At 39.8% G+C, this 26,535-nt stretch overlaps 1 protein-coding gene across 9 annotated transcripts in view; it reads left to right on the forward strand.

The window, feature by feature from the left end:
• Nucleotides 1-26,535, forward strand: part of PRUNE2 (prune homolog 2 with BCH domain) — a 254,412-nt gene that overhangs the window by 33,974 nt on the left and 193,903 nt on the right. For 8 of the 9 annotated variants that reach the window (XM_027614380.2, XM_027614384.2, XM_027614387.2 and 5 more), the window contains exons 2-4: nucleotides 18,683-18,787; nucleotides 20,955-21,157; nucleotides 23,173-23,336. In XM_027614380.2, the coding sequence (XP_027470181.2) occupies nucleotides 18,683-18,787; nucleotides 20,955-21,157; nucleotides 23,173-23,336 (472 nt within the window). Of the gene's footprint in view, nucleotides 1-18,682; nucleotides 18,788-20,882; nucleotides 21,158-23,172; nucleotides 23,337-26,535 lie in introns of those variants that run through there. The other variant, XM_027614389.2, reaches the window with a different exon arrangement.

Below are 26,535 nucleotides of genomic sequence, written 5' to 3' on the forward strand. Positions count from 1 at the left end.
ATAGATTTTTTAAAAAAAGAAATAATTACAACAGGGTTATTGATATGAAAGTACGTCGTGTGCGTGTGGAATTAGTGTTTTGAAATCGGTTGCTGACATTTTGGTGGTAATTTATTATTAATTAACGTGGTCCCGGGGCACTGCCGTACTCCCCTCCCGGGCCCCTCTTTCTGATCTCATCTTGGGATAATTAATGCAGTCCTTTAGCTGTAAGCTCTTTCTCCTCTTTTCCTCATCTCTTTTCTATGTCTCCTGTGCTCTGTATCTGAGGGACTGCTTGAGCCTGCAGTTCTAGCATGATTCCTGCATTTGAACCATCATATTAGAATTTATATGTTCTACTTTCTTAACTGTTAGTTCTAAATTAAATAGTAATGCCAGATGAAGCTCCAGGGATGAGATGGGGAATGCCAACTGTCTTTTACAGATGAGATGGACCTATGAATGTAACTTCATTTTTAAAATAATTTTCATTTCTTTTTAATGTCAGGAAAACTTAATAAAGCTCTGTCTAAATTTTTAACATAATGGCCATCGGAGCCAGTCTTGATAATTGCTTGCTTTGTATTATCTGCATGTCTTTTCTCCATCAGCAACAACAACAACAACACTCAGCACTGGTTCAAAGCCTTATACTTCCCCCTTTTGCATGCGCTTTTTCAATTGTTTTACTAGGAATCCTGTGAATTTTGGGGAATGTTATTATTGTTACTTACCCAGTGTAACAGGTGAGACAGTCGAGACCTAGCCTGATTAACGGTTTGCTGTGGTGATTATATTTTTGATGGTTAATGCGAGTGATAGTCACTGTATGTGACTGAGGCAGCAGCCTCTCCTTCCATTTAAAATGGTAAGAAATGCCAATGACCAAAGCAGAGGCTCAAAGCGATGGTTGTTGCCTCTGGTATTCATAATTAAGATAGCATTTATGTGTACTAATACTTCAGAATCGCATCTCCCTAATAGATGTCCTGAGCAAGCACCATAGTGACAAGATAAGTTGCCTTGTTTTGTTCCATATGTCTGTGTTCTAAGTATTCCGTAGTTTTAATTGGTTCCCTGCAGAATAACATTTACAAGCATATGGTATGGAAAATGCTGACTGCTTTTGTTATCGTGTGTTTTAGTACTTGTGGTGGCCCTGGTTCGCATTACGTTTAAGTGTGATGATGAGGTTCTTTAATGCACTTTACGGTGTACTTTTACTTAATCTGCCTTCCGAGTGTTAAATGCCATCATTAGAGGGTATCTGGTAGCTTGCTCACATCCGGGCGGAAAACTGATTCACAAAAGCGTTCACCGCGGGTTTGTGCGGTGAGATGCTTTCTCCCTCCTCGCTTCGCGGGCGGTTTTCAAAGGCTCTGCGAGGCTGCCTGCAATTATGTTTCAGAGGAGGATGTGCCGTTTGGAGCCCCAAAGAGCCAAGGGGCACAATTGAGCTCTCTGGCGCCTTATTTGGGAGATGTACCAGCGATTCCTTGAAAAGGGATTACAGATGTGAAATTAGACTCCCGGACTGAAGAGGAGACCAGCTGTATTTTTGGATATTAGAGCCACTCCGGTGCTTGGGTGGTTTCCTCAGGGAGTGCTGGAGGAGAGTGCAGCTGAATTATTAATATTTCTGAGACTCTGAACAAGGCGGCGGCTTCTTTTTTTTAACCCTTTTATTATGGAAAATGTCAAACCTATACACAAATGGAAAGAAGTGCATAGCGAACCCTCAGTGGACCTAGGACTTAGTGTAGTTGTTTTCCTGTTCTGCCCAGAGTCCTGAAAACTGTGGCAGAAATTGATCGTTCCACAGTTGTGTCGTCTGCACAATCATTAGCAAAGGCACTAGCGAAGGATCTGCTCCAAGCCTCTCTCCTAACTGCTGGCCATCTCAGATGTTCTTTGGCTTGTAGATGTTCTGGGTCTTCACATTGTCTTCCCTCATGCATGGCTCTCTGTCCAAATTTCCCCTATTCATAAGGACACAGTCATGTTGGATGAGTGCCCACCTAATGACCTCATCCCAGCCGAACTAATTACATCTTCAACCACCCCATTTCCAAATAAGATCACGTTCTGAGGCACTAGGGGTTAGAACCCCAACACATGAATTTTGAGGGGACACGGCTCAATGCATAACACTTGCCTTCAATAATCATCAATGTTTTGCCAGTCTGTTTCGTCTGTTTCCACACCATACACGAATGTTTTTGTTTCCTGGGGTATTTTAAAGCAAATCACAAGCATCATGCCATTTAACCTATAAATTCTTCAGTATACATCTCTGACCAATCAGGATTTTGTGGGTGAATGTGGGTACATCTGTGGGTGTGGGTGTGTGTGTGTTTCATAAATATGGCATTCAGTGTTTTTTAACTTAATGTAGAAGCATGAAAAGAGCTTGCTACTTCTCACCTGTCTTCCCTGGAGAAAAGACAAAAGTCACCTACTCCGAGAAACATCCTGACCCTTTAGGGCAGTTAATGGCTCTTGTCCTCTATGATCACACACTGTTTTCCAATGACCTGTAACGTACAAGTTATCACACTGTTTTTGTAGCAGGGTGAAATAGAAATGAGAACAGATTGGTTCTTGTACCTCATTTTCCTGTCGCCTTCCATTGTCTGGAAGGAGATACTTTTCTAAAAGCCCACGGAAGGGCAAGGAGCTGAGAAGCTCAGGGAGGGCAGACTGCTGGGTGGGCAGGGGGAATCCTATATACACCTGAGGAGGCCTTGGTGGTGAGCTGGTTGATGCTTTATTGTCAGCGGGGTTGCTGACAGTGAGGAGACAGTCCTCCACAGGATGACCTTCCAGCTGGCAAGGCCTCTGGTAGGTATGACCTGGTGTCCATTGTTGCTGGCTGGGGCGGGGGGTGGGGGGGCAGAGGGGATAAACAATGGCCACCTTCTAAATATGCAGTTGTCTCTGCTCATCTGTATAAATGTTTATTATTTTCATTTTTACAATGGTATTACCTATAACAATCTTTTTTTTCCAAATTACTATAATAATCCACCTTTGCCCCATTTTCCCCCAGATAATGGAGTTGACCATGGTCATTTTTAAACTTGTACAAAATGGCCTAAGAGGTAGAGTAAGGTAGGACTGAGCATGGCTGTGGAGATACAGGATTACCGGAGAAACTCCACATTGCTGTCAGTCTGCAGGGCAGGGACGTGGTCAAATGTACAGGAGTTGGGGATCCCAGCCCTGGGACAGTTACCTCAGGCAGGCTCTGTGGACCAGTCTTCGTATCTGTCACAGGGGGATGATAAAAGATCTCCTGCCTGGGACTCTTGAGAGTTTAGTGAAGTGATGCCAGGATCAGAGAAACTGCATCATCTGTGGGAGGGGCTCCATGGTTGTTCACTTGATGTGCACGTGAATGATTCTCCCTGGAGCACGACCTGTGGAGTATGAATGATGCCCCTGGAGTTGTGAGGCAGCGAGGTATTATTCTCTGCTGTCACTGTTATTATTAACTGGCTGTTGCCTCTTGGGTTTCTCTCTCCAGTTGGCTGGAATTTGACAACCAAGCAAGTGGGAAGAGAGGATGACCTCCCCCTTCCGATGCTTCTGCATTGTCTCTTTGTCTTGCTCTCATCCACATTTTATTTACTACCAGTGCACTCCCACCACCACATCCAGAAGCATAACCCTCAAGGCTTTTTTTTTTTTTTTTTTTTTTTTAGCATTTTCTCCCTCCTTTCCACTCTGAGACTCTGAAAATCTCAAGATATAAGTGAATTAAAAAGTCATTTTTCATCATACACACACACACACACACACACACACACAATGTTGGTGTCTTCCTCTATTTTTCTTTTGATGAGAATTAATATTTAATAGGACCTGAGGATTGTTAATTGCTACAGGGCTCTGAAACAGAGGCAAACAAACCAAGAACAACAAAAAACTTGGCAGGAGAGCACAGAGCAGGACTTTGATGGATTTGTGAAGACAAATGATACTTTCTTAATCAATTCAAGATCGCTACTAAGATGTTATTACTCCTTTGGGTCTTCAAACAGTAGATTCACGTTTCCAATGTTGGTTGATGAGTTATTGAGAACTATGTGTAATAAGACTGTTCCTACACTGGTACCTCCAAAGTCTTTACATCTATACTTTCAGCAGTGGGTTTGCGTTAGTCATAAGAGTAGAAGTGTTAGGTCACTAAGTAGTTTCAAATATTTTAGATTTTCAGAACAGACACCACAGTATTAAGAAATTAAAATGCAATATTCTGGTTTTTGGAATTTTAGACTTCTGCTAAGGAAATTACTCAGAAGATAAAATGGTAACAAACTTTGAGTCTTCAAGAGTTCTACATAATTCATCATTGAACATAGCCATAAATGAAAAAGATTTATTTTACAAGATGAGTAAAAAATTTTAAAAGCTGATGTCAACCGGGGCACCTGGGTGGCTCAGTTGTTAAGCGTCTGCCTTCGGCTCAGGTCATGATCCCAGGGTCCTGGGATCGAGCCCCGCATCAGGCTCCCTGCTCGGCGGGAAGCCTGTTTCTCCCTCTCCTGCTCCCCCTGCTTGTGATCCCTCTCTCGCTGTGTCTCTCTCTGTCAAATAAATAAAATCTTAAAAAAAAAAAAAAGCTGATGTCAACCATTTTACAGTTCTTTATTATGGTGAAAGACTTTGGTAGTCTGATGTATTTTTATTATGTATTGTTAAGTTTTCCATAATATTTTGAAGGCTTTCTTCTTTGCCAATCCTTAGATGTGTATTTTTTTATTGAAAGTCTAATATGACACCTACTTAAAAATTAAAATAACAAAATCTTTCTCTAATATGACAGCTTTCTTTTTTATGTGACTGATTTATTTAAAACATCAAGGCAGAAAGATGTGTTCAAATATTTCATATTAAAGGCCTTTTCCATAATCTGTTCAGTTGAAGATGCCCCATAAAATGACAAAAAACAAAATTCAAATTGATATATCGAAAAATTTCCATATTGAGGAGCTATATGTGGAGACTGCTGGCAGTTCTCTTAATAAAAGAGAGCAGACAAAAACACAGTGTCTGGGCAATGGAAAAATAGGTTATTTACTACTTAAAACCATAAAATCATATCATCTCAAGGTTGGGAGGATCTGATGCTTAGAGACTTGAAACTTTTCACTGGGAAAGCTTCTTATCAGAATGTGGCACCCAGTTAATGTTGACATACTTAGGCTTTTAAAATATCAACAGAATAATATAGAATTTATATATACCCATATTTCTATATTTGTGTTCATCTGTGTCTATAGCCTATTGCACTATTCTGTGCCACAAGACATGTATTTTAATAAGCCTTATTGAATATCTAACTACTGTGTTCCAGCTACTGTTCAGTTTGAAAAGTTTTCTATCTTGCAAAACGTTTTGAGAGAGGGAGAGAGAGAGAATAAGAGGTCACCTGGAAGGGTGAGGGGTCTTCTGTCACTGAAAAACACACAGTGTAATAAATAATGGCATCATTAAAAACTGTCATCTTTGCAAAATACAGTAATTGCTCTGCATATCCCTTGTACATTTCCCTGTGAACCTGCATAACTGCATCTTGCTGGAAACGCATCTTGTCCTCCAGCCTGCTTCCAGCCGCTTATCTGTTCATTACTGTCATGTCTGAGCGGGTTTCAGACATGCCAGGTGTGTGGTGTCACCTGCTTGACGTCCGTTCCAAACAAGAGACATCTACACGCGTGAGTATTAAAGCAATGGATCTTCCTTATGACAACAAAAAGCTGACTGCAGAAAAGCAAAGCTTCTGGGAAAAGTCTTCTGAGCACATCTTGGCTTGTTCATGGGGGTGGAAAACTTGACTAATTAGCTCCAGCCTTCCAGTCTGAAAAGGGAAGAAATAATTAAAGTATCTGGAGCGAACTGTGCCATACAGCGGCTGGCTTCAGAGGGGGCAGCATGTTAAGAGAACCTGTTCTGAGTGAGGGCTCACACACAAAAACGTTCTGGGAACTTGTTGTGGAGCGGCAGAAGGCTTGTTTTCCTTTTCCATAAGGACCGGTTAAAAAACATTTAAAATATTTATGAATCAGAAATATTCCAATAAAGGGGCGCCTGGGTGGCTCAGTCGGTTAAGCGTCTGCCCTAAGCTCAGGTCATGATCCCAGGGTCCTGGGATCGAGCCCCGCGACCGGCTCCCTGCTCCGCGGGAAGCCTGCCACTCCCTCTGCTGTAAATTCCTACAACTTCTAACAAATTTAAAGAAGAGGAAAATAGCAACAAAAACTAGGGCTATAATTTAATATTAAAATGTTCATCTTCAGAGCAAATTTGAGAAGTTGTGCCATAAGCACAGCTTCCTGATCTTCTTCTTTTTTTTCTTTTCCTGATTGATAATGTGTTCCGAAGCTCCGGGGGTTGGGTGTTGCTCATCCCTGGGCAGAAGTCCTTTGTCCCAGAGACAAGGTGAGCTGCTCCAGCAGGCTTGTGTAAGGGACCCACAGGGCTGCTCTTCCGTTTCATAGAGTTCCTTTAGCTCATGTTGATGCTCAGGTTCAGCTACTGGAGGAAGGGGCGGCGGACTCCCCCGTTTTCCAAAATCCCTCATAAGCATTAATGGTAATGTCACTTCCCTTGATTCCTGTAAGCACCTCATTCAAGAGGTTATTTGTGATGATGGACACAATAAACCAGAGCACACCTGAGAGTAGGTGTGGACATTTACTGAGCAACCCAACAGCTTGTATCTGCACAAAGATGAACACCTTATTTTCCAGAAGGTTCTATATTCTTAGTAAAAGGCCCTGAAAATGTGTTTGGAAGGATAGGGGAAAAAACAAACAAACAAAAAACAACCAAGTAAAATTGAAGAGTTCAAAGAGCATTAGACTCTTTGCTATCTTAGATCTTTTTTCCTCTGTTCTTGATATTAGTTACTATAAAAGTTTTACAGAAACATTTAGTGTATGTAATGTGTGTACTAAGAGTCATCTTCAGTTTTCCCATGATATTTTGATAAGAAACAGTTTGTGAAGAACACCGCCCCCTCTATATCCACCTTTGTGTCCAGAGGACACTTCTTTCCATAGGTGGGGAAAGTGGAAAATAGGGAAGCAGGTCTGATTGATTTAGTGAATCATGATTGAAATCACAATTTGAGGCTATTTCTCCGCCTTACATGCATAACATCTGGCAGCCAATTACAATTCTGCCCTTCTATAGGGCTTTATGGAGCTAGTTCAGGGCCCAGAATTGGGGCTGCTAGATACACATGTGCTAATAGCAAGTCATGTTTTGACCTAGAGTTCTGTGGTATACTTGTGCACACTGCTTGAGACATTTAAAAACAAAATTATTACAACAGTTTTGTCTTCGCAATATAGATCTATTAGAATGTGGAATGGATTCACAAGTCAAGTGTTTTAAGTCTTGGGAGGAAAGGAGAAAATCTATGATGACATAGTACTTGTAAAATCCTTCGCTTTATAAAATCATTTTAAAGCATTATTCGGAAATTTATACCGTGAAGTAGGTATAATGCTCTGGTGTGTGTTTGTGTGTGTGTGTGTGTGTGTAGACAGAGAGAGAAGATCTATCCCACCACCAAATGAGTCTGTTAAGATTTAGGAAGAGAGAGGGGTGCCTCGGTGGCTCAATCATTAAGTGTCTGCCTTTGGCTCAGGTCATGATCCCAAGGTCCTGGGATCGAGTCCCGCATCAGACTCCCTCTCAGCCAGAAGCCTGCTTCTCCCTCTCCCCCTCCCCCTGTTTGTGTTCCTTCTCTTGCTGTGTCTCTCTCTGTCAAATAAATAAATAAAATTAAAAAAAAAAAAAGAAAAGATTTAGGGAGAGAGAATTACCTGTAACAAGTTGTTACTCCTAGTTTTGTTATTTTATAGGAATATAACAAACAAATGATGTAAAATTGAAAACTCTCTTCTGCCCAACTGTTATATCCAGTATGGTCATTTTCACTAACAAATGTTGGTTTGAGCATCTGGTGTGTACAGAGCACTGCCTTAGGAACTCTGGAGGTTATGAAGTTCAAGATGTTTCCAGGGCTCTCCAGGAACCATCAGTCTGATGGAACTGGACCTCTGGTATAGAGTAGCTGACTCCCAAATGCATGAGTGACTAGGAACTGAAGATTTCATATTCTCAAAACATGTATTTATTTCTAAATTCTACTTCTGTGTTACTACACTAACATTTAAGGCACATTGCAAAACATATTTTTAAAAAAATCAAAGTTTAAAAGGATGAGATAAATAGGAATGTGTGTGGCTTCCTTCCTTGCTCTTAGGTCTACTGCCTCACTTTGGAAACCACTGATCCTAAGATCTCTCCTAACTTGAAACTGAAGTAAATCTAAATAATGTAACACCAGTAGTTTTCTCTGAAATTTTACTTGATCTGGAGCAACTCAAGCAATCCCTTTCAAAAAACCAACCCACATACATTCTGTAGTTGACAGAAACCACATGGTCCCTGGGAACTAATCATGGGTCTTCTTGAAAGCCCAAACCAGTTACAATATTCTTAGACTCTACTGCCAAGCTATGAATCTAAATGTCAAGGGTGGGGCTCAGAAATTTACATTTAGGTAATGTTTAGTAAGAGATCCTAGTGCATTCAGCAAGAGAGTAGTATCACCCACGAAGAAACCACATCCTGCTTTTCTTCTGAGAGGCAGGATCCAGATAGGAAGAAGCAGCCATGTGATGAAATGGGAAGAATATTGGAATACATCTTTCCAGGTTATTAGATATTGATCTGACTTACTTGTTTGGTAGTAGCTGCTTAGCTTCTACTCTATGGATATTCCATAATTTATCCAACAATTCCTTGATTGTTATGCATGAAGGTTATTTCTTATTTTGTTTTCTTTTTCTCCATTACAAATACTGCTTCAACAAGCATTCTTTGGGATTTTATTAAATATCCATATGCAGCAATGGATTTTAAATAATAATAAGGAATTAAAAAATATCCATATATATTGGTGATTTTGTTTCTATAGAATAGATCCCTAAAGAGGGAATAAAAGGTTGGATCAAAAAATTTGAACATTCTGCATTTTAATGGCTACTGTCAAATCATTCCCACTTTGGTTGTAGTATTCCTCACTGCTGCCTACAGTCTAAACAGCAGTAGATGTTAATACTCTTAATTTTTTGCCAATCTGATAGTCAAAAAAATGACATTTTCTTGTTGGTCTGATTTCCATTTTCATGACTACTAATGAGGTTGACTTTGTTTTCATTTATTCATTTCTTTTGTTAATTGCCCATTTACATCTTTTACTGATTATTCCATTGGTTTGTCTTTTTCTAAATCAATGTGTGGGAACTCTTTGTATGTTAGGAATACTGCCTTTCTAATGGCAAGAATTTACAAATATTATGCAAATATCTCCTCCTCTATTGTTTATCCTTTATTATTTTTAATACAAAATTGAACTAGCTGAATTACACATTGTATATATATTATTGAGATATAATTGATGTAAATATTGTGTAGTTTCAGGTGTATCACATAATGATTCAATATTTGAATATGTCATGAAATGATCACCGCAACAAATCTAGTTAACATCCATCATCATGCAGTCACAATTTTTTTTTCTTGTGATGAGAATTTCAGGATCTACTCTCTTAGTCTTATCTTTTTTTTGGGTGCTGTTTTGCTACCAAAATTTCACTGCATTTAAAGATACTAACTAATGATACATTTCACACTTTAGATTTAAATTGAAGTTGCATTAGCATTTGTACCTGAGGCTAATGACAAAACAGAGGAGTAAATGTACTCCAATCAAGAGCTAAGAGACCAAGACGGAGTCTGACCTGTATTATTGCAACATTTTCAGAAAGCACATTTTCCTTTTTTGAGGAAAAGATGACACAGAGTGTATCATTGTTCTTTAGTGCTCAAAATGATGATGCCATATTAAATAATGCATGCTTATTGCATCCCTAATGCAACTTACTGCTCCGCAGATGCCCAAAACCGAAGGACAAAGTAATATCTTATTGGTGTTGCCAGAGTTGAATATGTTAATAATATTTTAATAGTTTACTTGTCAATGAGAGTAGGATAAACATCCTCAAAGATATGCAGAGAAAAATCTCATATAAAGACAATAATGTTTAGTGTCCATATGAAAAAAATGATGTAAAACCCTCATAATCATAATAAATGCAAATTCACTTTAAGATGCTATTTCACTTGTGAACATGATAATGCTTAAACACAGAGTTGAAGCCGTAAAAATCAGGTATCTCTATAGGTGAAAATGTAAATTTTTACAACCTTTCTGGTAAGCATTAAAACACATTCTTTGACCCGGGAATGTAAAATTCAGGAGTTTATCCTGAAGAAATAACTAGGCATGAGCACAAAAATGTTATCTTCCAAATATTCCCTGCATTCTTATTTATATTATAAAAAATTAAAATAACTTAAATCTACAACAGTAGAGGATTGACTAACTATTATATTGATACTTACAAAAGAATACTATATCCACTAAATACCATAATTCCTTCATCATTCAGGTTTTCAATAGTTATTGAGCACCTACTGTATGCAAAGCAATAGGCTGGGAGCTGGGGTTACAAAAGCAAACACATGTTGCCACTGACCGTCACATTTATATTTAAGAATTTTAGAAGAATACTAAAATGTTGACAGACGTTACAAAATGTTATGTGTAATATGATCACAGTATTGCAAAAGAGAACACTTGTTAAAGTATGGAAAAAGGTTGAAAGGAGTACACAAAATGTTCATAGTGATTCCTTTGGGTCTTGAGGGTTTATTTCTTTCTGTTTCTATATTTTCCAAATGTTTTATAATGAATATATTTTCTACAGCAATTAACACTACTCTGATAGTATAGTATAACTATAAATTTGACAGCACAAATTAGCCCTCGTGACATGGGGGTAGGTTTCCATACATGTGTATAAGGGCTATTGTTTTTCATTAGGTTTTTAAAACTCTTGTATTGCTTTGACAGCAATCATTTAGTAAAAGAAACTCTTCAAAGCTTTCTCTAAAGTTCAGTTATCTGCTAGGTGGTTTTGAATTCTGGAATGACTCCAACCTGGAGGTCTGTCTTAGTCTGCTCGGGCTGCCATAACAAAATAACAAAATGATACTACAGACTGGATGGCTTAAAAAATAGAAATTTTTTCCTCACAGTTCTGGAGGCTGGAAGTCCAAGATCAGGGTGCCAGCATAGTTGAGTTCTGGTGAGGGCCCTTTTCCTGGCTTGTAGCTGTCTTTTCCCTGTGATAGAGAGAGAGAGAGAGAGAGAGAGAGAGAGGGAGATGGGGGAGAACAAGAGATTTCATCTTGAGGTCTCCACCCTCAAGACTTCATCTAAACCTAATTATTGCCCTAAATCCCCATCTCCAAAAAGCATCACATTGGGGATTAAGGCTTTGAAATATGAATTTTGGGGGCACACAATTCAGTCCATAGCAAGGTCCAAACCCAGTAATGGGGCACAGACAAAGAAGATCAGAGGAGGTAAAGGAAAGGCTCCTGGACCTGGATGCATGCTCATATGAGTAGATGAAAAAGACTACAGTTGAGTCTGAAAAGGCAAAGGTTGAGAGATTCAGAGACCTGTAAAACCATGGAGGACAAACTGCTGGGACTGGACATCTATTTCAAATAGAAGGAAGTGGCACGTAAATGGGAAATTGAAGAGCTATCCCATCCAGTTGGCAATAAATGTATGGACACGTTTCCCCCCAAAGTGGAATGTCTGGGAAATAATAATATGTAGACAAGCTGTGTAGGGTGGTTCCTATAGGGGCTCTTTGGGAAAGGTAAAGACTTGGAGAGGGGATCATCCTTAACCTTTTATGGCTGAAGCTGTGGGGGAAAAAATAATGGTGCTGCCCCCAAAACTGTCCTTCGAGGACATTGTCAGAAAGAGAATCCTGAACGAAAATATAAAAATGAAATGCTGTAAGTAAATAACAAATCCAGCCCCCATCGTTATTATGACCCAGAAGAAGTATATAAACCATATATGAGGTCACTTATTTTGAGAACACTCTAAGATGGGCAACAAACAGGTTGAGGAAGAATGGATTCAGCTGAGAAGGTGTCCAAGGCTCCAGCTAAAAGGAGTCTGATCCCAAAGGAACCGGGGAACCAGATGACCCACCCAAGAAAGAAGGGTCTCAGGCAATGCTTGGATTTGGCTTTTGGGTCCCCCGCTGCCTACCCACTGTGGCCTCTGCATTTGACAATACAGAAGGAGGTGCAGGTGCATGAGATCTGAGCTATTTATAGCTGAGTTTGCTCAGACTGACTCCCAGCTCCTATTTGTCCCCACAGGAGAGATAGCAGTCCAGCTTAGTAAAGAGAAGCCTGAGGGGAAAAATGCTTGGGGTCAGTTGGGAGGGCAGTGAGGGGAGAGGTTATAGGCAATGTATACTTATCTGAATTGATTCGGCTTCAGTTTTATCAGTAAGTGAGATAAATTACCTCAAAATCATTAGTCTTATCATTGAAAGCTTTTTGCCTTTTCCTAATTCCTTGGTTCATATTCATCTAGTACGTCACCAAGTAAATTAGGACATTTATGAGAAAATTTAATATAAAATGTCTGTGTCCTGAATTTTCAGATTCTGGTAAATGTTTTTGCTTTTAGACATGACCTGAGGTACAGCTATCTGAAGAAATTAATTATGACCATTAGAGTGAAGACTAGGTGGCCAGTGGGATAGAGTATCCGATTTGGTGATATCATGGAGATTTATTTTTTTTAAAGGCACTTATGCTGATTCCAGAAATTTTATACGCACCTATGTGTTCATACAATTGCCACCCTTGAGCTAAAAAGAATAAAGAAGTTCTACAGTTTTGATCATGGAGCATGGTCCATAGCAGACTATTAAGTGGAAAAAAAGGAAGTATTTAAAGAGTGGGAACAGAAGAACCCCATTTTTGTAAAGTACATGTGTTAATATATATGCATAAATTAAAAATGTGAAATAATCAATATGAACTGTGAACAGCAGTTATCTTTGTTTTGTTTATTTTAGTTGTGTCTGACTTTTTATAATTTCATGTATTTTTTTTTCTTACTGGAAAAATAAGCAAAAATAAAGGATAAAATAGAAGGGTTTCAAATAACAGGAAAAAATCCCTGTGTTCTGGGGACCTGCGCAGAGTGATAAGCATTTCCTTCTTTGTTTTTGTTTTTGTTTTTGTTTTTTTTTAACTTCAGTAGATGCCATGTCCTTTATTCCCTCCAGCATTTTCTCCCTCTGTGCCCCAAACTTTTAATTATGGTACTTTAGATGTTCAAGTTATAGGTTGGAGCAGCTTTGTTTCTCCCAGGATACGGCGATGAGAAAATTGATGGAGGGGCCTAGGCCTCTAGCAGGACCCTGGAAGCCCTCTTTCCGATCGATTCTGTTTTCTGTGGGTGTATTTGAAAGTGCTTTTGCCTGACAAGTGCAATTTCTTTTAGTGGGTGGTTGCATCCGAATATGTAGGCATTTTGCTGGCTTTTTAAAAAGAGATGAGTAAACTTCATTAAGAAGTCTCATTTTTGTGTCGTGTAGGATTACACTTTGAAAGCATATCAAAATTGTGATCTGGAATACTGGCATGCTCGATATATTTTCTTTTATACATTGATTAAGGAAAGATTCTGCCCATCTATCTGGAAGTATAGATGACAAAGCAGTATAATATCTATTTCTACCCATTATCAGGATTCCATTCTGTGTTGGGCTTGTGACATTAGTGATGAATCTTCTGTCTCCTGAGATTGCTTAATGCTTGGTGTGCATGTGTCACATTTAGAAAATGTATACACTAGGCAATAAATATTTGTTGAACAAGCTGGATGTAATCTCACCTCAGGGCCTTTGCCCTGGCTATTCCCCTGGACTGAGATATCCTTAGGTCCCACTTCTTCACCTCAGGTCTTTTTCAAACGTTACCTTCTCAAATGATCCTCATCCCAGTGAACCCTACCCCTCAACTTATTATCTAATTATTTGGTTCGTCATATCTCCTTGCACTCAAATGCGAGAGCCACGAGGGCTGGGATCTGTTTGGTTTACTGCTGGATAGTACAAATAGATTTTTGTTAGTTAAATGACAGTAATTAATTGAATTGATAAAGCTATCACTTTCATTTGGGCATAATTTGTCTGTTTGTGAATAATTCAGACCCTAATTTGAACTGTATCGAGGGGCATAGTTATTAAGATTGGACATCTTCGGGTCTATGAATATGTGGAGATGTGAAATAGGAAGGGGTCCACAGACCTGCTAGGAGAGGCACAGATCCAGAGAGTGTCACTGTGGTCAAGAGTCCTTGCTCAGTTCCAGGAACCTGGTTCACTGCTGCCCCTATGGATGGGACTATTGCCAGAGTAGACCAGGCATCGTAATGCCCCCCGTTACCATCCTTGGACACACCTGAAATCAGTCCCCAGACTTTATTGCTAGGATTTGATCCCTGTGCTTGGTCTGTTCACACTGCCAAGATCATTTGTGGTAGGAAGCTTGAAAGTGGAGCCTGCGTTCTCTGGTTGTTGACCCCAATTTGAAAAGCCAAATCCTCTACATTCCTTGAGCTCACCCACTGTTTGAGTTTACATAATTAATTTCTTGTTTTATTCCTCGAAGCAGGCAGAAGTCTTTTGGAACATGGTTGTGATAATATCTAACTTTTGCTACACTTTAATTATATCTTAGTGTTTTTTGGTAAGGTTCAGGCACTTACAAATATCCGAGACTTTTTGAGGCTGAGCCTATTACTCTTTTTTTTTTTTAAGATTTTATTTATTTTAGAGAGAGAGAGAGAGCAGGAGCAGGGGGAGGGGCAAAGGGAACGGGGAGAATACCAAGCAGACTCCATGCTGAGCACAGAGCCCAATGCGGGGCTTGATCCCAGGACTCTGAGATCATGACCTGAGCCAAAATCAGGAGCCAGGAGCCCAACTGACTGAGCCACCCAGGCGCCCCTGAGGCCCTCACTCTTAAGGCTCATTGGCAGGCACCAAAGTTACCTCTGATTGTGATGTCTCTTTTGTCTGGTCCAACATTTTCAGCCAACTTGAAATTTCTGGTCATCTTTTTGGACTGTGGCATAATCCCTGGGAGGTCTCTTTAAAATGAAAGTGTGGAATTGTTTACGGAGAGGCAGATCAGTCCCTCATAATGTGGGCACCAGCATGGCACATTTTGGTGGAGGTGGGTGGTGGGGGAAAGATAGAGTTGGAGCCTGGGTCCTGGGGCACTGACTGCAGATAGCAGACAGGAGCAAATGCCTCAAAGAGGCCACAAGTAGGAGGGAGATTGACGTGTGGGAAGAAGGGAGGTCAGACGAGACACAGGAGAGCATGAGGAGAGAGGCATGGAGCACCACAGAGAACCTCAAGACTTTGTACCAGGATCTTCTTTAGTCTGATTGGTAAGATGATACATTTTTTCTCTTTAACTGGACAAGAATGAATAAATCACAGTCTTGGAAGATTCCTGAGTTCTGAGGATTGGTCCACCATGCTTTGGGTTCACAATCTTAGTTAGCTTCTTTCTTTTTTTTTTTTAAGTAATGATTGGCTTAGACTTGGAAATGAATTGACACACAAATCTTATTTCCCCCATGTCTTTCATGAAAGTTGATTATTGAACCAACAGCTGTGCCTACAAATTGTCAAACTCAGATAAGAAAGCAGATAGGTCAGCTTTGGGGTAATTTTGATGCTATAAATGTCTGAAGCCTTGCTATATTTAGAATGCATATTTAACATTCTCTTTTCTCCCTCAACACCCGTGCTCACTCATTTTGTAGGTGCTGAAGTCATTATGGCATTGTGGAGTGGCTGGTGCAGGGCAGAGGAGAGGGCTCTCTGTACTGGGTCATGGGGTCCGGGAATGATCCTGGCCCCATCACGGACTCCACTGACCCGTATAAAGTATTGTTAATCTTCTTACTGTCTGCCTTACAAGTTCTGAGGGGAGAAATGAGGTAACGTCTACTTAGACCTTCAAGCTTCTCGGAAGGACAGCTTTCTACAGTAATAAGATTTCCTAATGCATTTGTTTGTGTTGTAATGGAGTATAATTCCATTTACCTAAATTTCTTTAGGTACCTCTAGAATATCTGACAGTCTTGCACAGGGGAAGCAGTCCGGCTTTCAGATGAGAACTGGGCCAAGACTAGAACCCCCAAGGGTGCAAGTGAGCCAGCTATAAATTTATGAAGTTAAGTGAAGGAAGCTGGAAGAGGAAGAAAGGGGGTGGTGATGAAGGGGAGTGAGTTGTAATTACATTCAGAGAGTTTATATCATACTTTCAAGTCATGTTGTTTGACTAAAGATCAGTATCTCAATATATTTGAAAAAATACATGTTTATTTTAATTTAGCCATAACACATGTTAGATGACTCATCTGCAATATTGATCCTGCTCTTACTCTCTGTAAGAGATAGACTCTTTAACCTCCTTCAAGATTTACTTTATTATAATAGTTTCTTGGGCCACAGCCTGGTTTAAAAACTTGTTTCTGACCCTGACATCAGTAGTTCCATACTAATAACAACTTCAGAGATTCATTTGTAAAATACCTAGTAGGTTACTAAATAATGCTTTGTCTTTGTTCAGTAGAAAAAAGATTAAGTAGCTTTTTGGAATAGTAATGAGCAGTGTAATTTTTTATATATTTTTATATAGCCTCTTTGAGTGATACTGCAATGGAGTAGGCTTTCTAGTCAGTCCTAAAAAGAGAAGTTAAAACAAAGGGTGCAAAGTGGGGGAAGTACACATATGTACCAGAAAGAAGTTAATTTAGATTATAGTTATCATTGGACAGCTTTGTTGTGGAACTTTCTAGAAGCAGGGTCATGGCTGCTTTCTTTGGCATTTCCAACCCAGTATTTCACAAGGAATTCAGCCTTCTATAAAGGAATTTTAAGTAACTATTGAGTTAACCAGGAAAGAAAACAGTATCTCTTCTCTTCCAGAGAGGTGACTATGTACACTTTTTAATAGCAACTGATTTGTATTTTTAGAGCAATCATACTAATCATATCCCTTTCCTGGGGTGGGGGGAGGAAAAAAATGTTACCACTTTCATTTGCCAAACTATAGAATATAATGCAGAGAGAACATAACCTGTCACCCAGAATGTGGTGGGAAAAAAAGAAATCATTAACCAAATTGTGTGTTGCAAGCCAAGGGCATATGAAAAAAGTCACTCCGTCTCTCAAATTAAGAACATCTTAGGGGCACCTGAGTGGCTCAGTTGATTGGTCTAACTCTTGATTTTAGCTCAGGTCCTGGATCTCAGGGTCGTGGGATTGAGCCCCGCGTTGGGCTCCCTGCTCAGCACGGAGTCTGCTTGAGATGCTCTCTCTCCCTCTTCCTCTGCTTCTCCCCTGACTCAGGCATGCTCTATCTCTCTCAAAATAAATTAATAAAATCTTAAAAAGAACATCTTATCTAAGGACATGACATAGAATACAGTAGTTCTCCCTTATCCATGGTTTCGTTTTCCATGGTTTCCATTACCCGCAGTCAGCAGCGGTCTGGAAGCAGATGATCCTCCTCTGACATTGTCAGAAGGTCAGTAATAGCCTAACGCTATGTCACCGCGCCTGCGTCATTCCCCTCACTTCATCTCATCGCCTAGGCATTTTATCATCTCATATCATCACAAGAAGGGTGAGTACAGTATAATAAGATCTTTTGAGAGAGAGAGAGAGAGAGACCACATTCACATAACTTTCATTACAGTATATTGCTATAATTGTTCCATTTTATTATTAGTTATTGTTGTTAATCTCTTACTATGCCTAGCTTATAAACTTGACATAGGTATGTATGTATAGGAAAAAACAGTATATATAGGGCTCAGTATTATCAGCGGCTTTGGGCATCCACTGGGGGTCTTGGAATGTATCCCCTGCAGATAAAGGAGGACCACTACACTTATGGATCTTCCCTTTCGACCAAAATAATCTCTTACTAAAAAATTATGACTCGGGGACACAATTCATATCAAGTTAGACTGTAATAATCTTAATAAGACCACATTTTTGTTGGAAAAGTTCATCTAGAGGACATGACTAATGGCTGACTCATGAGCTAGACCCGGACAATTGGAGGCTCCTTGTCCTCTGCCCTGTCCTTGGAATATGCACTTTGTCCACTGTTCCCACAGTGGGAGCTGTTCCAAGGACACAGCCTTGAGAGAGTCATGTGATGTTGAGACCACACATGACTGAGCCCAGTGAAGGCCCCTGTATAAATTTTTAAGCTTCTGGCAGGTGGGTGTGAAGATCTGCCTATCTTGCAGGCGCCCAAAGCAAGCCTTGTAAGTAGGCTTCCTTATTTATTAAACTACCACCTACGCATCGGGTCTGCCACTTTCTTTGGTCTCTCCCTGCCCTCTGCATGTGGAAGTCATTTGCAGATGTCACCTGGGGAACCTCCCGAGGTTGTGAACCCACAATTTTCTGTTCCTGATGATGCACTAGAATTTTAGCATTTCTGAATGTTAAACATGTTCTGCAATTTTGTGTCCTCATATAAAACTTCATGATAAATTTATGAATTTCTGCAATTGTGTGTGAATATAGCTAAGGAATACTTTTGAAAAAAAGATTGAAAAATATCCTTTTTATCTTGATCTGTTGTGTGTTAAATTATGACATTTTGTTTGAATTTGTTTCAGAATCGAAGCAAACGCTTGGAAAAGGTCCATGTGGTTATTGGACATAAGTCGTGTGACTTGGATTCTCTCATTTCTGCCTTCACATATGCTTACTTTCTAGACAAGGTGAGGGGAAAGAAGATTATGCTTTTTGTATTTGAATTATGATGGAACGCATATGATGGAAATGTGGAACCCACAAAAATTTTCTGGAAAAGTGAGGAACCCATTCACTTAAGTTTTCATGTTCTGGTTTATTGTTGCAGAGAATAATGTGTTATAATCTATTAAACAACAAATATTTATTGGTCACCTACTATATGTGAGGCATTGTCTAGTTATTTCTTATCTACTTTCTTCATGAAACATTATTTCATTGAGATCAATGCTTCCAAATAAATTTTTAAAAAATATATATATGATAGTCGTTTACTTTCATGGGATTTCAGAGAACTAACAAAAGTAGGGTCAGAATTTCTTATTTTCCTTTGTCATCCTTGTTGGTTAGTTTTACTGTTGGGAATAGAAAAATATGTGCATGAACATTACATGAAATACAGAGCGTATTGGCTGGAGTTTTCAGTAGCAGAGGTATTACATGTCACATCTATATTCTGTTCTTGCCTCTTAACCCTAACAAGGGTCATTCTCAGTTTGTGATAATCTCCCTTGAGTGAGAATCTTTGTACTCTGTGAAATCTATAACATCCCTACAGAGGTGGAAAAGACCTTTTAATAAATTGTTTTAAAATTTCAATTTCATAAAATTCATCAGCCCATGATAATGCGTCACCTCCAAGTCTAAAAAAGCACAGTATGAGTGTCTTGGTGCTATTTCCAATTTCACAGAATTTTTAATTTTCCGGAGTCTGATTTGTTTTATTCCAATTTTGTTTGGATCCTTGCCTCTGAGAGTATGCATAGCTGATCTAGAGTAATTTAAATTCACATGAAACCCAGTCTTCCAGAATGAGCTGTGGGTGGCAAGAATGGCTTAGGACAACAGCTGACAAAAATGCCAGGTAAAATATTCTGATCTCTACATACGGACTCTATATCAAATTTGTGAACTTTACGAGGGAGATTAATTGGCATAAGGAGATAAATGTGCCTATGTCAAGACATGCATATTAAACGCTTAATCCTATTAACTGGACTCTTTGACTCCTAGAAAAAAAAAATGTTGCTTTTCCCGAGAACTGAACCAGACTGGTTTTTAGATCAATAGTGGCATGGACTCTTAAGGAAATTGTAAATAACACCACCACCACCTACTGCAATGTCTTGAATGAAAATAACGTGAGACCCAAGAATGGGAAAGTAGTTGTGATAGATAAAATGGCTCTTCACTCAGCATGGGGACAAATATGGAATTACTGAAGGGTCACATACTGGAATTTGTCCTATTTCGGGGCATTCCTTTTAGTTTACCAGGCCCTGCCCCCTGACCAGAGGTCAGCAGCAGTCAGATGCAGAGGTCAGATGCAGAGGTCTGCATCTCCATTTGAATTTTTTTTTTCCCAAGAACATGGTGACTTCCTCTGAGAGTATTAACACCTAGAATAAATGCAGAGCCTTGCAACTTCCCATGTATGACTCCATTTAAATAGTTTTCACTCTGGTAGGTAAGCCGCATTCTACAGATGGGTTAAACTGGGTTTCCAAAAGCAAAATTGCTTTCTCCAAGTCACACAGCTGAGGCTGGGGCTAGAACATAGTTCTGATCCTAACCTCAAAATAGGTCCTGCCCCACAATATTCTCAGGCCACATGCACTTGACTCAAGTTTCAAAGTCAGGAGTTTGATACAATTCAATTAATTAAGAAAAATAACTTGCCATACATAAACTTCTAATGATTATTGCACATTATTGTATTCAGGATTAGCCTGATGAATGGCAGGCATCCCATGTAGATGGGACATATATGCCCTTCTGTGTCACCACAGTCCTCATCTGCCCTACTGCGATCATTCTAGTTTTCTGCCAATTTCATAAGGACATATGAATTTGTTTCCCCTGAAAAGGAGAATGTGTGTGTGTGTGTTTCAATTGTGGAGGGGTTGAAATAAGATATAAAAGAGTAACAAGAGGTTAAAAAATATTAGGGGCCATTTACCTGTAGCTAATGCTCTGTTAATTGGGTTCAGGAAGAGCTGATTCTGCATGTCATGTGGGTGAGTGAAGCCAAAAGACTTTTGTTGCATATACCATTGCCCTCAGGCTTGAAGCAAATGGAGTTGTGCTCTTTCCTCCTGCTGCTGATGGTGAATCAGTCAACTCTCTTCTTCACAGGTCAGTCCACCTGGGGTTCTCTGTTTGCCAGTGCTGAACATACCAAGAACTGAATTCAGTTACTTCACCGAGACAAGGTTTATTTTAGAAGAGCTAAATATCTCTGAATCATTCCACATATTCCGAGATGAAATTAATCTGCATCAGCTCAATGATGAAGGGAAGTTATCTATAACACTTGTTGGCAGCAACGTGCTGGCCAGGTAAGGCTCTGGAGGGAGGTTTGATCCTTGAACCGAGGCTCTTATGGGGACAGTATCACCTCGTTCAGGCTTTTTGTGACTTTGGGAATTGGATTAAAGGCAGACAACATCAGAGGGAAAAGAATATTTTTTCTTCTTTTATGGCAAAATGTGGGCTATTCCAGTCCTCCCTTTTGACTTTGGCATTTCAAATATGACATCTTTGAGTGGAAAGTTATTGTAGCAGTGACCAAGATTATAATTTTGAACCATTTCAAACAGTGTATTATAGCAACACAACAGTCCTATGTACTGATTCTGTAAATATGTAATGAAAACTGAAATTAAACACTAAATAAAACTGAAAGGTTCTTAAGAAAAAATCTCAGTGGTGAAATGAAAAAGCATATGGATCAGATATGGAGGTCATCTGATCATTGGCTCATTCATTCATAGCATTTGAAACTGTAAGAGCAGGATGGATTTTTAAAGTGCATGGAGTTCGAATTCATTATTTTGTGGACAAGAAATCTGAACCCCACGGTTGCAAATGACTTATCCAAGGTACCTCATGCAGTTACTAGAGTAGTTTGTATTAAACTTGGGTCTTCTGCCTCCTTCATTAAGTACTCAGGATTTGCTAACTGGTGCAAGAATCTAAATGTACATAAAGAGAAATTAGACAAATTGTCTGCCTTCAGGGACTTATCCAACCCAACACAAATGCTCTTTTGATAAGCTCCGTGGTGCTACCGAATGAAGAGTCACCAGTGAAACACCTCTAGTTTGAGACAAGAGGTTTTTTGCACACTTAGTCAGTTTGCTAATGGTTTAGGACATTAACCAGTGGGTACACATGAAAGAAAAACTTGTACAGTTATCTAATTTTTTATTTAACGCTTTTTAGGAAGCATATTTAAGTATAAATACATGGTAATTCCAATCATGCAGTTCATTCATTATAAAGAGTTTTGAAAACAGTCAGCTTGTGTGGGGCTGTTTTTATCCCCATGCCGTTTGAAACATAAATTCTTTTGAATATTTATTAATCAGTTGTTGACAACTGACTGAGAGTTACTGGGAGTTTATTTGACTGACTTCAATTATCAGTGCTCAGGATGATCACCTGCTTGACTAAATTTATGTGTTAACTTTTTCAAACCAACTAATGCAAGTGATGCAAGACGCCAGAGGAATGAGCTATAAAACGTGTGTGTCAGTCAGGATCTTTGGAAGAGTTTTGTTCCCAAATAAACTGAAAAACTTAAGCTGGTGTTGGGACTGATGCTGTGAACTCCAGCTTTAGGACTGTTTGTGAAACAGAATGCTTTCCAAAAAGAAATTGAGATCTTTATTTCCTCCGTTGCCACTCATTTGTTTCTGGCAGATGGAAGGACCAACGTCAGTCTTATTCACATCTTTCTTTCTGCCTATGATAAAGCCAACATATAAAGGAGGATGGTGGAAGTAAATCAGCCCGTAGTAGCTTTTCTCCAGCCCTGAGACTGCAGGTGCAAGTTCTGGAACCAGATTATCAGAGTTTAAACACAAGCCAGCCTGCTTACAATCTTTGTGACCTTGGACAAATTTCTTAACCTCTTTGTGCCTCTGTTTCCCCATTTTTAAAATAGGAGTTTTACTAGAACCCATTCCGTAGGGTCATTTTATAGTCTAAGACGTGGTGATATTCTGTCTGGCCTGATAATAGTGTCTGGCCTGTAATGGAAGCTTAGTAAATATTAGCTATTACTAATTATTGTTATTATTATTATTATTATTACTTTCCAATAGCTAAACAAGAGATAGAAGTGCTGAGGTGTGAGGGGCCACCTGCTAAGACCCTTGGGGAGTGAATTCACTAAATAGAGTATGAAGGCACATAGAATAAGGGTCCTCTCTTCTGCATCATGTGAGCTTACTCAGATTTTTAGCTGTTGAGAGGAAGTCATTTGTGCGGGAGTGGAGATTAAATACTTCCAGAAAGTAAGAAAATAAGCCATATCTCTTTGTCTTCCTCTCCTCCATTTGCTTTACAGTGAGGACAAAACCTTAGAATCAGCGGTTGTCAAAGTCATTAATCCAGTGGAGCAGAGCGATGGCGGCCTTGAGTTTCGAGAGTCTTCCTCTTCCCTTGTGGTGAAAGAGATTCTCCAGGAGGCTCCTGAACTCATCACCGAGCAGCTGGCTCATCTCCTCAGAGGTGAGAGATGGCTCTTTCTATTAAATACTGGAAGGCTTAATGGAGTGTTTCTCGACTTGCTCATGCAGAATGAGTGTGATCCATTCTTGGGTTAACAACCCCTTTCAAGACCGCAGGAAGCTTCATCAGAGAAGCAGGGAGTAAAGAGTTTGTTAAAGAGTAGCATTATACTACATATTAAAAATGTGCATTTAAAAATAGGCATGAAGGATCTTTGCTGTTTCACTAGACAGGAGTTTTAAATGGAACTGCTGCACCTCTGTTGGGGAGCCCACCACCTCTGTGGGCTCCTCTGGCCAGCCAGCAGCTTCCAGAGGTGATTCTTGCCCCATAGCAGTGCAACTCAGGGCCAGAATCCACATCCTCATATTGAAATAGCACCTAATATTTATATATGCTTGGTTTGTGGAGTACTGCTTGGATGGCAGAATAAACACCTTTCACGTTGGTAATTTGATGTTGGGTCTTTTACAGTCACCTTGTCACCTCGTTAACCCCTATCTTGTAGCATTTCCCATCCTAACTCAGCCCTGTGTTCCCAGCACATCATCATCGATTACCCTTTGAATATTTTTCATCTCCGTCCGTGGAGCCCACACCACTTCCAAAAGGGCTTTCTAACCTGGCTTCCTAACCTTGTTAGTTGACTTTGGTGGCACAAAATTATCCCAAAAATTCAGTATTGTCTCTCATAGGACAGCTTTGGGTATTGTATAAAGCTTTTTTTTTTCTTTCTTTCAGTAATCCATCTTGAACATGATAGACATAGATTTTTCTCAGAAGTATTTAGCCCAAGAAAATGAAAAACAGTGATTAACAGACTGAAAAATTTTTTTTAAAAAGGAAGGAGATGACCAAGAGATTGTTGACACCACTCTTTTGAGGACGCTTTCCTTCACTTCCTGTCTCTTCCACAATGTGGAGAGGAAAATGTCCAAAAGTTATGTAGTTCCTGCGAATATTTTAGAGCTAATGGCCCCAGTAAACCTGTTTTAAATTTTTTCTGGCAATGGACATCTATAAAAATGCTCTGTGGGAAACTGTGCCCTCAACCAAACCAAGTAAATACGATCATTTATCTCTGTGACAGAGCAGAAGGAAAATAAAGGTAATTGGGGATCCCAGCCAAGAGGGAAGTTGTTTGACAATGCAAATGTGCAGTGCAGGCAAACGCTAGAGAGCATTTTGTTTAAGTTTCTTGCAAACTAAGAAGCTTGGTTTATTGTTCAAAAAATATTTTTATTTAACAGGATAAAAAGGTAGTCAGTCCACCAAACGCTCATCATCCTGTTTTTCTGTAGATCGTTAAATCAGATCAAACTGTGATACATCAGTACAAAGGTACGATTTTGCTGTCAATGATGATAGTAATGATGATACTCAGATTTGGGGAGTTAGAAGGGAGGCAGACCCTTTTATAAGTAATGTTGGTTTTTGTTAGCAGAGCTACCAAGAATCCGAGGTACGGTAAAGGGCCTTGGTTTTTCTTATCATTGGAGGTTTTTCTTAAGGTTGGGCTTGAAGGGCCTCCTGTAGGAACCTGGCAGAGTAGGGACGTCCTTCATTGTTGCCTGGACATTGGGGTATAAGAAGATGAAGTGCCTCTATGTGCAAAGACTGCAGATATAGGTACTGTCATGAGAGAGAGAGTCCAGAGTCACTAATCCTGGAAGGTGGCCTACTCTAGAGTAAAGAAGGCTCTGGAGACCCTTGACCAAAGTATGCATGTGTGCATGCCTATGTGTGTGTCCATTTGTGGAGGGGCCACAGAACATCACTGAGCAGTTGTGCCAAGACGGACCTAAAGGATGGGGATCCAAGAAGTTTGACTTTATTTTTAAGGTTTTATTTATTTATTTGTCAGAGAGAGAGCACAAGCGGTGTGGGGGGGGGGGTGGCAGGCAGAGGGAGAAGGAGTTTCCCCGTTGACCAAGGAGCCTGAGGCAGGACTCGATCCCAGGACCCTGGGATCATGACCTGAGCCTAAGGCAGACGCCTAACTGACCGAGCCACACAGGCGTCCTAAGAAGTTTGACTTTAAAGAGGAAACTCATTGTTCAGAGTAAGAAGGGCGGCAGGACAGTTTTTAAAAGTTCCTACATCGGGGCGCCCGCATGGCTCAGTCGGTTAAGCATCTGCCTTCGGCTCAGGCCATGATCCCAGTCTCCTGGGATCAAGCCCCGTGTCAGGCTCCTTGCTCAGTGGGGAGTCTGCTTCTCCCTCCTCTGCCTCTGCCCCCTCCCCCCCTTGCTCTCTCTCAGATAAATAAATAAAATCTGAAAAAATAAATGAATAGAAGTTCCTAAATCTTTAGTGGGTATCAGAAAGGAATCAAGTCGAATTTTGCGATATTCACTAAACTCAGTGTTAGATCTCATAGTTTTCCAATCACGTATTAACACCAAACCAAATGGGAGGTTTTTGATGTGCCTGTAAATAATTTTAGCGTTCTTTATTTTCATAACATGGATAGTTCTCTGTCCAAAGAGTTTTCTCTATAAACAGCTATGTTATTTTGTATTTGGGGGTGCTCAACATAATCATTAATTTGACACACGTTTCTAGAACGTACTTATGCATTTTTCTAGGTCTTGAAGGAAAGTAAAATTTCTATGCACACCTTTGCCGCAAAGAATTTTGAAAAATGTCTGTTTCCAGATGTCGTGAGACTAAATATTGATGATTGAGACTTGGAAGAGTCTTTGAAAGGATCCTAATTAGACCTTTTTGCGGGATCTATTATTATGAACTTCATACCAAAAAACCTGAATTTACTGTGAACACAGGACTTAATCAATTTGACTTTTCTTTGCCTTTCATTCCTGAGGTCCTATCCTAGAACACATCGTGCTGAGGCACACTGGTGTGCTGTGAACGGATTCCAAGTGGGCCATGGGTCCCCTCAGTCCCTGGGGAGGACCCTCAGTATGCCTTTTAGCCCACTGTGCTGGGGGAAAAGAATGCTAATTTTCGGAGCGTTCCTTAATGTGCGAGAGTTTGGGTCAACTCTTCCCTAGTCTTGATTAACTCCTTCTCCTCTGTTCAACTTCTAAGCATTGCGGTGCTGTCAAACTTCATCCTGGGACATTTTTTTTCATGTACACTATTTTTTAAAGCTTTCTATTTAAATTCCAGGTAGTTAACATACAGTGTAATATTAGTTTCAGGTGTACAGTAGAGTGATTCAACAATTCCATAC

This window comes from Zalophus californianus, chromosome 13 (genome assembly GCF_009762305.2).
Source record: "Zalophus californianus isolate mZalCal1 chromosome 13, mZalCal1.pri.v2, whole genome shotgun sequence".
Taxonomy (NCBI): Eukaryota; Metazoa; Chordata; class Mammalia; order Carnivora; family Otariidae; genus Zalophus; species Zalophus californianus.